This window comes from Balaenoptera physalus, assembly GCF_965194825.1.
Source record: "Balaenoptera physalus genome assembly, chromosome: 3".
NCBI classification, from domain to species: Eukaryota; Metazoa; Chordata; class Mammalia; order Artiodactyla; family Balaenopteridae; genus Balaenoptera; species Balaenoptera physalus.
In genome coordinates, this window is record NC_138890.1 from 29,698,488 (window position 1) to 29,712,186 (window position 13,699).

General features: G+C 43.8%; 1 protein-coding gene across 2 annotated transcripts in view; it reads left to right on the top strand.

Moving 5' to 3' along the window:
* SLIT3 (slit guidance ligand 3) overlaps positions 1 to 13,699 on the top strand; it is a 619,558-nt gene that overhangs the window by 584,615 nt on the left and 21,244 nt on the right. For both annotated transcript variants that reach the window (XM_082456399.1, XM_082456400.1), the window contains one exon: positions 473 to 603. In XM_082456399.1, the coding sequence (XP_082312525.1) occupies positions 473 to 603 (131 nt within the window). The remainder of the gene's footprint in view (positions 1 to 472; positions 604 to 13,699) is intronic.

Sequence of the window (13,699 nt, forward strand, 5' to 3'; positions counted from 1 at the left end):
TAAAAAATTCCCTAGGTGACACTTAACACAGTGCCTGGTTCATAGTAAACACAGAATTAAGTAGTAACAGGTAGTGTTTTGTTTATAATTATTATTACACTTTATATAGAGACACCAAGGCCCCAAGAGGCTAGATCAGAGCTCAGGGCTCCAGGCATTTTTATATATGTGTATACGCACACACACACATACACATACACATACATATACATACATATACACGTACATAAAAACATAGCAGCACATAAAGGGGACTCCATAAATATTTGTTGAATTGCTCAATCAGCATTTGCTGGCGCATTAAGTATAGGCCTTCCTTGTGGAAATGAACAGACTAGATAAAGGAGGAAATAAGGACATGAATTCAGATCCAGGGTTCGTTCAGAAGAGGCCACCTGGAAGAGGGCTCTGTGAGGCGGGGACGGGAGAGGTGGGGACTCAGGGGAGCCCTGACCCTCATGACTCCCTCCAGGTGGCCACGGACAAGGACAACGGCATCCTTCTCTACAAGGGAGACAATGACCCCCTGGCACTGGAGCTGTACCAGGGCCATGTGAGGCTCGTCTACGACAGCCTGAGCTCCCCGCCGACCACGGTGTACAGGTGAGGACCACAGTCCCGCCCCCATAGCACAAGCCCCCTCGCACCTTCGCGCCTGCTTCCAGCACTAGGAGAAGATGCCAGGACGGCTTTGGTGCCGCCTCTCCCTGCCCCCCCCACACACACTTTCCACAGGCACAGAGTGGCGGGTGGGAGCAAGAGAGGCGGTCTCGGAGGAAGAGGCAGGAGTGGAAGGGAGGAAGGCAGACCCCGTGGGGAGATGACACCTCATTACCATAAGATAAATGGCCAGCTGGCTACTGGGCCGGAGCCTGTGCTCCAATGGGGACGAGGCTGCTTAACGAGATGCCCTTTTCAAAATGTCATCCTAATCTTGTATTAGTTTAAGAAAGAAAACGGGGGGGAGATGAGCATGGAACTCAAGGGGAAGAAATTCCAGAGCACAGAGGGAGCAGGACCCCTCAAGTGACTTTCAAACCGTTCTAAAGGACAGTTTTTCCTAAACTGCAGTCTTTCCAACCATCACCCTGATTTTTACATTATCAGTATGTTAGCTGGGCTGTTACCTAACACGCTACCTTACGTCGGCTTTACATCTGTTCCCTTTTTAAATTTAGCTTCAGCTTGAGTAATATCATCTGTGAAATCACAGCTCTGCTAGTTCAACATGTTAGAATTTTTTCCTACTTCTCAGTAAAATGAATTCTAAACTATTAACATTTAAAAATTATTTTAGTTATAAATATTTTTATAATACTTATAGAAGTAGCTCCTCAAGTGAGAAATGTTTGTCTGTGTTACACTTAAAAATCACATAGAACCTCCCGTGGAAGGAGAGCCATTACTTGGGGAAAGCATAGGATGTGAGAGAGACCCGCATCCAGAGGCCAGCCCTTCCCCTCTGGAAGCGAGAGCACATTTGATCAGGGTGAGTGAAGGGCAGTGTTTTTTCCCAATAACTAAATCCCTTCTTCAATCAAAACTTTACCTGGAACTCCATCATATTAAACGCACAGAAGCAAAGCTGCCCTGCAGAGCTGGGGGGAGCCAAGTTTCCTCCTTCACACCAACTCTCACGAAGGCCCCCAGTACGCCTCCAACAAACCCAGTTGAAAAGCATTGGTGCAAACCAGTGGTTCTCGAGCTGAAGCCCCAGAGCGGCAGCAGCCAGGAACTTGTTAGAAAAATGCACATCTTCAGACCCCACCCCAGACCTACCGACCGAAGCTCTGGGGTCGGGCCCAGCCACCGGTTTTAAGGAGCCTCTAGGTGATTCTGAGAAGTGCTAGCTTACCCGCAAAGGCTTCCTGGAGAAGGAGCCGTGTGCAAGGGGTCTTGAAGAATTTGTGCGATCAGGGAGAGCAGTGGGCCGGCAGGCTGAGAGAACAGCAGCGACAAGCCTGAGGGACAATGAAAAGGCAGCGACCAGAGCAGAAGCGTCACGACAGAGGGTGGCAGGAGGCAAGACCAGCCAGGTTAGGACAGCAGGTACCACGGATGTCCCGGGAGCCTCAGAGTTCCCTGGAGCCAGGGCCTCCTAACATCTCTGTTCCTGGGGCTGCTGGTCATGGGTGAAGTGCAGGGGAGAGAGAGCCGGGGGCGGGGCCAGGGCAGCCCTACATAAAGCCTGGGGCGTCAGACGCATCTGGGCTTGGCCAGGTTACTCCACCTCTTGCCTCTGTGTTCTCCCCGGCGTGCTGTGCATGACAGCACCACGTCCCTCCAGGGGTGTTCCTGGGGGCTGGGGGTTGAGAAAGCACTTGGCAAGTTGAGCCTGTACGTGGGCAGGTGAAGGACAGAAGGTGACAGCCAGACTCTGGAGCAGCTGGGCTCTGTCCAGAGCTTGGGGACCTTCCCCGCCCTTCCCACACTGATGTTAGCTGTTGGTTTGGTAGAGAGGTGTGTTGTTGGTAGGAATGTTGGAACGCTCTGCCGTTGTCTTAATCAGGGTGGGAGGAATGAATCAGGAACCTGGAGAATTGCCATCTCCAGCCCTTGTCAGGGAGTCAGGTGAGAGTTAGCAGGTGGCCCTGGGGAGACCCCCGGCCCCTTCTCTTACCCATGAGAGGAACCAAGTAAAGGATGTCCCTGCCAAGATCCTCATGCCAAGCCTGGTGACAGATATTTAGTGCCCTTCAGCCCCAAATCCTAAAGGGCCCAAGTCTCTTAAGAATCGTGTGTTAAAAATGGTTTTGCGGGAACTTCCCTGGTGGTCCAGTGGCTAAGATTCCGAGCTTCCGATGCAGGGGGCGGGTTTGATCCCTGATCGGGAAACTTAAGATACCACGTGCCATGCAGCGCAGCCAAAAACAAAAAAATGGTTTTGCATCTAAATACTTTTCTCTAGGCAGCCCTGCTTTTGCCCCAACACTGCACGCTTTCACTCACCTCAGTAATGTCTCTCAGGCGTTGTTACTGAATCAGGGCCAGGTGCTTGCCGCTCAAAAATCGATACTCGAGAGAGAGGCAAATGTTGGTAGAAAGGAAAGTTGCTTTTAATCAGAATGCTGGCAATCTGGGGAGATGGTGGACTCAGTGTCCCCCAAAAACCACATCTGAAGATTCCGCTTGGCCGTGAAAGTTTTTAAAGGGAAAAACGGAAGCAGTCTCAGTTAATCATCGAGACGGGGGGGTCACAGTCATCACCATCTCCTACTATGTGCAGACTTGTCGACTTCTTGTGATTCTTCTTTAGATGCTATCTTGCTTACAGAGTTTGTTTGTGAGATTACTGAAGGGGAAGCTAGGGAAGAGATCTGGTCATCTGTTAATTACTTATTCATTTCTACTTCTTTGATCTATGGAAAGAACCAACAGATTAGGCAAAGTATTATGCGATCAAAAGATCTGAAAGGTGTGCTTCGGCTGGAGATGAGTAGAACATGGGGGTGCAAGTTTAAGGTTAGTGACAAGACAAAGGGGGCCTCCTGCAGAGAGCTCTTTCCTGCCAGAAGCTGCTTACAGCACCTCGTGTGGGTCCTGGGCTGGGTGTAGGAGCCACAGCGTTCAGGAAAACACAATCCAGGGAGGAACGCAGACATGTAAATAAGCAACTGTTGCCTGAGCAGGATAAAAGAGGTCTCACAGGAGACGCCAGTGCATGCTGTGGGCACAGTGAAGAAGCAGCAGATGGCTGGCTCTGCTTAGAGGACCAGGAAAGGCTCCCTGGAGGAAGAGGTGATGTTTGAGCTGAGACGGGAGCTGTGGCTCGTGAGCATTTCCGCAGGCTGAGAAGTGAGGAGGCTCTGGGGAAGGGGAGACTCCATCGGTATGCAAGGAGGCCATGCCGGGGTTAACAGAGGGCACGGGCCCAGCTGACCAGCAGCTGATGGGACCAGGAGGCCATCCCAGCCTCAAAATGAGATCTCCTCCTCAGAGTCACAGCAGCGAGCTCTGGCCTCCAAAGCCTCAGAGCCAGGGAGGCAAACCAAGGCTGGTCTACTCAGGGGAGGTGGTGGCCTGCAGACTTCTGCCCACCGCGGCCCCCAGCAGGGATGTACAGGCCTGGAGCAGCTGGGTTCCGTGCCCTCCTTCCTGGGGGTGCCCAGCGGGAGTCACAGGTGGTGAGGTTCTATTCCAGGCCCGAGGGAAATACACAAAAACCCACCCAAGCCCTACCTGCCCCGGAATGGGGACAGACTGCACTGTTCCTCACTTCCAAGATTTGTCTGAGGAGCAAACTCCCCTGCCTGCAAGGCCCAAGGGGCTGAGTGAGCTGACAGACTTGGGGGAAATGAGGCCCAATAGGGAGTGGTGGGGACTGTGGTAGCCTGGAGGGTATGGCTCTCACAGATGCAGCTGTGTGGGAAAGCGGATTCTCAAAAGAAGCTAGAAATTCAGGGTTTCTATGTAAAATGCTTCAGGGCTTAAATGTTGGCCATTTTAAAACACCCCAGGAGACCTCTCTTTGGCAAGCAGTGCATGCTCCCTTTGTCTTAATTACCACTAAACCCATCCATTGCCAGGTCTTTTTCTCATCCGCAAGCCCCGGACGTGCGTCATCACTCCTGTTTTAGAGATGAGAAACTTGATGTTCAGATGCATCCTTGGCACAGAGGCCAGGAAGTGGCAGAGCTGGGATTTAGATCCAGGCCAGGCTCCCAGCAGAACCCGCTCTCCCACATGCTGGGGCATGAAAGGCGGGGCCTAGAGAGGGAGTATGGCCCTGCTCTGATGGTCCAGGAGTCCGGGGTTGCTGCAGTGCGGGCTGAGGTCTCAGGCTGCTGCCTGACCGGAATCCCGGGAACTCTTTGTGAGGCTCTGTCACCACCTAGTGGTCACACCTCAGCATCCAGGTGAGCACGCCTAGCGCATCGAGGAATGACCATTCGTCCCAGGGTGGTGTGGGGTCCTGTGCCTTGGGAGCTTGGATTTGAGTCCTGCTTCTACCAGCCCCACTTTAAGACTTCAGACTAGACACAGTCTCTGAGCCTTAGGTCTCATTTCTAAAATGGAGGAAAAATGGTACATCCCACCTGGGGGTTGTTAGGGTTCAATGAGAGAATGCAAGTACCCAGCCTAGTTCAGCTCTCAACACATGTCTCCTCCCCCGGCCCCCAACAATTGTTATTAAAAGCAGAAGAGAACGCTATGGGCCACTCTTGGCCAACATATGTTCTCACGCCAGTCCCAGACAGGGGCTGCCCAGCCTGGCTCTGGCACCGCCAAAGCTTCCCACCTCCCAGTCAATGCAGGTTCATCGAGCTTAGAGGGTAACAACGAAGACTGTCAGAGCCCCTCTCTCCCCTGAAGTCCCTAAGTGTCTATCCAGGAAACTAATTACTGGGCCCTGGAACCACAGTAGGATCATCTCTTTTAGAGTTCAGAGCAGGTTGGTTTTGAGTTTGTTTTCCTTTTCCCAATTTTTTTCTCTTTTGTAGCAGCAAAGCCATTTTTCCCATCCATACTTCAAAGGCCAAGATTTAAAATACATAAATAAATAAAAGTAGAAATGGAACCATTGTGATTTGCAAGGTGGTGGTGAGAAATCAGAACCTTCATCACCGCCCACATCAAACCTCCAGGGACCCCATTTGAAAACCACTAGCTTTAGGCATTATTTCCAGGAGACCCTGGTTAAAATATGCCAGGAAGAAGGTGACCTATTAACCCACAAGCACCTACTGGCACAGACAAGGTTATAGGAAGTTTCCATTTGGAATCAATGCTTAATTTTTTTAATTGAGATATAGTTGATGCGTAACATTATATTGGTTTCAGGTGTACAACAATGATTTGATATTTATGTATATTGTGAAATGATCACCACAGTAAGTCTAGTTAACATTCATCACCATATATAGTTATAATTCTTTTTCTTGTGATGAGAACTTTTAAGATCTACCGTCTTAGCAACTTTCAAATATAGAATATTATTAACTGTAGTCACCATGCTGTATATAACACACCCAGGACTTATTTGTCTTATAGCTGGAAGTTTGTACCTTTTGACCCACTTCACCCATTTCGCCTACCCCCCACCCCTGGCAACAACCAGTCTTTCCTCTGAATCTACAAGCTCAGGTTTTTTCATTTTGTTTTGTTTTACAATAGATTCCACATATAAGTTAGGTCATATAGTATTTGCCTTTCTCTCTCTGACTTATTTACTTAGCATAATGTCCTCAAGGTCCATTCATGTTGTCACAAATAGTAAGGTTTGCTTCTTTGTTATGGCTGAATAGTATTCCATTGTACATACATATATACCACATTTTCTTTATCCATTCTTCCACTGATGGACACTTAGGTTGCTTCCATGTCTTGGCTATTGTAAGTAATGTTACAATGGACGTGGAGGTGCAGATATTTAGTGAGTGTTTTTGTTTCCTTCAGATAAATATCCGGAAGTGGAACTGCTGGATCATATGGTAGTTTTAAGTTTTTGAGGAACCTTTATACTGTTTTCCATAGTGGCTGCACCAACTTACATTCCCTCTAATAGTGCACAAGAGTTCCCTTTTCTCCACATCCTCATGAACACTTGTTATCTCTTCTCCTTTTGATAGCAGCCATTCTAACAGGTGTGAGATGACGTCTCATTGTGGTTGCGATGTACATTTCCCTGGCACTTAGTGATGCCGAGCACCTTTTCATGTACCTGTTGGACACTCTATGAATTCTTTGGGAAAATGTTTATTCAAATCTTCTGCCCATTTTTTAATCAGTTTGTTTGGGTTTTTGCTGTTGAGATGTGTGAGTTCTTTATATATTTCAGATATTAATCCCTTATCAGATATATGATTTGCAGATACTTTCTCCCATTTACTAGGTTGCCTTTTCATTTTGTTGATGATTTCCTTTGCTGCCCAGAAGCTTTTCAGTGTGGTGTAGTCCCACTTATTTTGTTTCTTGTGCTTTTTGGTGTCAAATCCAAGAAATCATCACCAAGACAATGTCAAGGAGCGTACCACCTATGTTTTCTTCTCGGATTATGGTTTCAGGTCTTATGTTCAAGTCCTTAATCCATTTTGAGTTAATTTTTGTGTATGATGTAAGATAGTGGTACAGTTTCCTACTTTTGTATGTGGCTGCCCACTTTTCTCAGCACCATTTGTTGAAGAGGCTGTCCTTTCCCTTTTTATATTCTTGGCTCCTTTGTTGTAAATTAATTGACCACATATGCATGAGTTTATTTCTGGACTCTCTATGCAGTTCCATTGATCTATGTGTCGGTTTTTATGCCGGTATTATACTATTTCGATTACTATAGTTTTGTAATATATATAGTTTGAAATCAGGGAGAGTGATGCCTCCAGCTTTTTCTTTCTCAAGATTGCTTTGGCTGTTCAGAGTCTTTTATGGTTTCATTCAAATTTTAGGATTGTTCTATTCCTGTGAAAAATGCCAATGGACTTTTGATAGGGATTGCACTTAATCTGTAGATTGCTTTGGGTAGTACAAACATTTTAACACTACTGATTCTTCCAATCCATGAGCACTGAACATCTTTCCATTTATTTTTGTCTCCTTCACTTTCTTTCATCAATGTCTTAACAGTTTTAAGTGTACAGGTTTTATATCTCCTCAGTTAATTTTTTCTACGTATTTTATTCTTTTTGATGCGATTGTAAATGGGATTGTTTTCTTAATTTCTCTTTCTGATAGTTCACTATTACTGTATAGAAATGCAACTGATTGCTTTTTGCTTTTTTAAATTGAAGTATTGTTGATTTACAGTGTTGTGTTAGTTTCTGGTGCACAGCAAAGTGATTCAGTTATGTGTATGTATAGGTGTGTGTGTCTGTGTATATATATATTCTTTTTCAGATTCTTTTCCCAGATAGGTTATTATAAAATATTAAGTATAGTTCTGTGTGCTATACAGTAGATCCTTGTTATTTATCTATTTTATATATAGTAGTGTATATATATTACTCCCAAATTCTTAATTTATCCCTCCCCCTGCACCTTTCCCCTTTGGTAACCATAAGTTTGTTTTCTATGTGAGTCTGTTTCTGTTTTGTAAATAAATTCATTTGTGTCATTTTTTTAAAATTCCACATATAAATGATAGCATATGATATTTGTCTTTCCCTGTCTGACATACTTCACTTACAGTGATAATCTCCAGGTCCATCCATGTTGCTGCAATTGGGATTATTTCATTCTTTTTTATGGCTGAGTAGTATTCCATTGTATATATGTACCGCATCTTTATCCATTCATCTGCTGATGGACATTTAGGTTGCTTCCATGTCTTGGCTATTGTGAATAGCACTGCAATGAACACTGGGGCTGCAATGAACATGTATCTTTTTGAGTTATGGTTTTCTACGGATATATACCCAGGAGCGGGATTGCAGGATCATATGGTAGTCCTATTTTTAGCTTTTTAAGGAACCTCCAAACTGTTCTCCATAGTGGCTGTACCAAGTTACGTACTCACCAACAGTATAGAAGGGTTCCCTTTTTTCCACACCCTCTCCAGCATTTATTATTTGTGGACTTTTTGATGATGGCCATTCTGACTGGTGTGAGGTGATACTTCATCATAGTTTTGATTTACATTTCTCTAATAATTAACAACATTGAGCATCTTTTCATGTGCCATTTGGCCATCTGTATGTCTTCTTTGGAGAAATGTCTATTTGGATCTTCTGCCCATTTTTTGGTTGGGTTATTTGTATTTTTGATATTGAACTGTATGAGCTGTTTGTGTATTTTTGAGATTAATCCCTTGTCAGTTGCATTGTATGCAAATATTTTCTCCCATTCTGTGGGTTGTCTTTTTATTTTTTTTTTTATTTTTTTATTTTTTTAAATTTTATTTATTTATTTATTTATTTATTATTTTTGGCTGTGTTGGGTCTTCGTTTCTGTGCGAGGGCTTTCCCCAGTTGCGGCAAGCGGGGGCCACTCCTCATCGCGGTGCGCGGGCCTCTCATTATCGCGGCCTCTCTTGTTGCAGAGCACAGGCTCCAGACGCGCAGGCTCAGCAGTTGTGGCTCACGGGCCCAGTTGCTCCGCGGCATGTGGGATCTTCCCAGACCAGGGCTCGAACCCGTGTCCCCCGCATTAGCAGGCAGACTCTCAACCACTGTGCCACCAGGGAAGCCCTGTCTTTTTATTTTGTTTATGGTTTCCTTTGCTGTGCAAAAGCTTTTAAGTTTAATTAGGTCTCATTTGTTTATTTTTGGGTTTATTTTCATTACTCTAGGAGACGGTGCCAAAAAGATATTGCTGTTATTTATGTCAGAGAGTGTCCTGCCTATGTTTTCCTCTAGGAGTTTTATAGTATCCAGTCTTACATTTCAGTCTTTAATCCATTTTGAATTTATTTTTGTGTATGGTGCTAGAGAATGTTCTAATTTCATTTTTCTACAAGTGGCTCCAGTTTTCCCAGCACCACTTACTTAAGAGACTGTCTTTTCTCCACTGTACATTCTTGCCTCCTTTCTTGTAGATGAATTGACCATAGGTATATGGGATTATCTCTGAGCTTTCTATCATGTTCCACTGATCTATAAGTCTGTCTTTGTGCTGGTAAAATACTGTTTTGATGATTGTAGCTTTGTAGTATAGTCTGAAGTCAGGGAGCCTGATTCCTCCAGTTCCATTTTTCTTTCTCAAGATTGTTTTGCTATTCAGGAGCTTTTGTGTTTCCATACAAATTTTAAAATTTTTTGTTCTAGTTCTGTGAAAAATGCCATTGGTAATTTGATAGGGATTGCATTGAATCTGTAGATTGCTTTGGGTAGTACAGTCATTTTCACAAAGTTGATTCTTCCAATCCAAGAACATGGTATATCTCTCCATCTGTTTATATCATCTTTAATTTCTTTCATCAGCGTCTTATAGTTTTCGCAGTACAGGTCTTTTGTCTCCTTAGGTAGGTTTATTTCTAGGTATTTTATTCTTTTTAATGTGACGGTAAATTGTTGTTAGTGTATAGAAATGCCACAGACTTCCGTGTATTAATTTTGTATCCTGCAACTTTACTGAATTCACTGATGAGCTCTAGTAGATTTCTGGTAGTGTCTTTAGGGTTTTCTATGTATAGTATCATGTCATCTGCAAACAGTGACAGTTTTACTTCTTTTCCAATTTGGATCCCTTTTATTTCTTTTTCTTCTCTGATTTCTGTGGCTATCTATGTTGAATAAAATTGGTGAAAGGGACTTCCCTGGAGGTCCAGTGGTTAGCACACCACACTTCCACTGCAGGGGACGTGGGTTCAATCCCTGGTCAGGGAACTAAGATCCTGCATGTCACGCTACGTGGCCACAAAAAAGAAAAAGAAAAAGAAGAAAAAAAGTGTTGAGAGTGGACATTCTTGTCTTGTTCCTGATCTCAGAAGAAATGCTTTCAGCTTTTCACCATTGAGTCTGATGTTAGCTGTGGGTTTGTCACGTATGGCCTTTATTATGTTGAGGTAGGTTCCCTCTATGCCCACTTTCTAGAGAGTTTTTATCATAAATAGTTGTTAAATTTTTTCAGAAGCTTTCTCTGCATCTTCTGAGATGATCATATGGTTTTTATTCTTCAGTTTGTTAATGTGGTGTATCACACTGATCGATTTGCAGATACTGAAAAATCCTTGCACCCCTGGGATGAATGCCACTTGATTATGGTGTATGATACTTTCAATGTATTATTGGATTCAGTTTGCTAGTATTTTGTTGAGGATTTTTGCACCTATGTTCATCAGTGATATTGGTCTGTAATTTTCTTTTTTTGTGGTATATTTGTCTGGTTTTGGTATCAGGGTGATGGTGGCCTCATAGAATGAGGTTGGAAATGTTCTTTCCTCTGCAATATTTTGGAATACTTTCAGAAGGATAGGTGTTAACTCTTCTCTAAATGTTTTGTAGGATTTGCCTGTGAAACCATCTCGTCTTGGGCTTTTGTTTGTTGGGGGTATTTTAATCACAGATTGAATTTCAGTACTCGTAATTGGTCTGTTCATATTTTCTATATCTTCCAGATTCAATCTTGGGAGATTGTACCTTTCTAAGAATTTCTACATTTCTTCCAGGTTGTCCATTTTATTGGAATATAGTTACCTGCAGTAGTCTCTTATGGTGCTTTGTATTTTTGTGGTGTCAGTTGTAACTTCTTTTTCATTTTTGATTTTTTTAAATATAAATTTATTTATTTATGGCTGTGTTGGGTCTTCGTTGCTGCGCGTGGGTTTTCTCTAGTTGTGGCGAGCGGGGGCTACTCTTCATTGTGGCACATGGGCTTCTCACTGCAGTGTCATCTCTTGTTGCAGAGCACGGGCTCCAGGCGCACAGGCTTCACTAGTTGTGGCAGGCAGGCTCAGTAGTTGTGGCACACGGGCTTAGTTGCTCCGCGACATGTGGGATCTTCCTGAACCAGGGCTCAAACCCATATCCCCTTCATTGGCAGGTGGTTTTTTTTTTTAAAATTTATTTATCCTTGGCTGCATTGGATCTTTGTTGCTGTGTATGGGCTTTCTCTAGATGCGGCAAGCGGGGGGCTACTCTTCATTGAGGTGTGCGGGCTTCTCATTGCAGTAGCTTCTCTTGTTGTGGAGCACAGGCTCTATGCACATGAACTTCAGTAGTTCTGGCACGTGGGCTCAGTAGTTGTGGCTTGCGGGCGCTAGAGCTCAGGCTCAGTAGTTGTGGCACACAAGCTTAGTTGCTCCGCAGCATGTGGGATGTTCCCGGGCCAGGGCTCGAACCCATGTCCCTTGTATTGGCAGGTGGATTCTTTTTTTTTTTTTTTAATCAGTCATCAATTTTATACACATCAGTGTATACATGTCAATCCCAATCGCCCAATTCAGCACACCACCATCCCCACCCCACCGCGGTTTTCCCCCCTTGGTGTCCATACGTTTCTTCTCTACATCTGTGTCTCAACTTCTGCCCTGCAAACCGGTTCATCTGTACCATTTTTCTAGGTTACACATACATGCGTTAATATATGATATTTGTTTTTCTCTTTCTGACTTACATCACTCTATATGACAGTCTCTAGATCCATCCATGTCTCAACAAATGACTCAATTTCGTTCCTTTTTATGGGTGAGTAATATTCCACTGTATATATGTACCACAAATTCTTTATCCATTCATCTGTCGATGGGCATTTAGGTTGCTTCCATGACCTGGCTATTGTAAATAGTGCTGCAATGAACATTGGGGTGCATGTGTCTTTTTGAATTATGGTTTTCTCTGGGTATGTGCCCAGTAGTGGGACTGCTGGATCATATGGTAATTCTATTTTTAGTTTTATGAGGAACCTCCATATTGTTCTCCATAGTGGCTGTATCAATTTACATTCCCACCAACAGTGCAAGAGGGTTCCCTTATCTCCACACCCTCTCCAGCATTTGTTGTTTGTAGATTTTCTGATGATGCCCATTCTAACTGGTGTGAGGTGATACCTCATTGTAGTTTTGATTTGTATTTCTCTAATAATTAGTGATGTTGAGCATCTTTTCATGTGCCTCTTGGCCATCTTTATGTCTTCTTTGGAGAAATGTCTATTTAGGTCTTCTGCCCATTTTTGGATTGGGTTGTTTGTTTCTTTAATATTGAGCTGAATGAGCAGTTTATATATTTTGGAGATTAATCCTTTGTCCGTTGCTTCATTTGCAAATATTTTCTCCCATTCTGAGGGTTGACTTTTTGTCTTGTTTATGGTTTCCATTGCTGTGCAAAAGCTCTGAACTTTCATTAAGTCCCATTTGTTTATTTTTGTTTTTATTTCCATTACTCTAGGAGGTGGATCAAAAAATATCTTGCTGTGATTTATATCAAAGAATGTTCTTCCTATGATTTCCTCTAAGAGTATTTTTTTTAATTTATTTTATTTATTTATTATTATTATTATTATTATTTTGGCTGTGTTGGGTCTTCGATTCTGTGCGAGGGCTTTCTCTAGTTGCGGCGAGCGGCGGCCACTCTTCATCGCGGTGTGCGGGCCTCTCACTGTCGCGGCCTCTCTTGTTGAGGAGTACAGGCTCCAGACGCGAAAGCTCAGTAATTGTGGCTCACGGGCCCACTTGCTCCGCGGCATGTGGGATCTTCCCAGACCAGGGCTCGAACCCATGTCCCCTGCATTGGCAGGCAGATTCTCAACCACTTCGCCACCAGGGAAGCCCCCTCTAAGAGTTTTATAGTGTCCGGTCTTACATTTAGGTCTCGAATCCATTTTGAGTTTATTTTTGTGTATGGTGTTAGGGAGTATTCTAATTTCATTCTTTTACATGTAGCTGTCCAATTTTGCCAGCACCACTTATTAAAGAGACTGTCTTTTCTCCATTGTATATCTTTGCCTCCTTTGTCATAGATTACTTGACCATAGGTGCGTGGGTTTATCTCTGGACTTTCTATCTTGTTCCATTGATCTATGTTTCTGTTTTTGTGCCAGTACCATATTGTCTTGATTACTGTAGCTTTGTAGTATAGTCTGAAGTCAGGCAGTCTGATTCCTCCAGCTCCGTTTTTTTCCCTCAAGGCTGCTTTGGCTATTTGGGGTCTTTGGTGTCTCCATACAAATTTTAAGATTATTTGTTCTAGTTCCGTAAAAAATGCCATTGGTAATTTGATAGGGATTTCATTGAATCTGTAGATTGCTTTGGATAGTACAGTCATTTTCACAGTATTGATTCTTCCAATCCCAAAACATGGTATATCTCTCCATCTGTTGGTATCACCTTTAA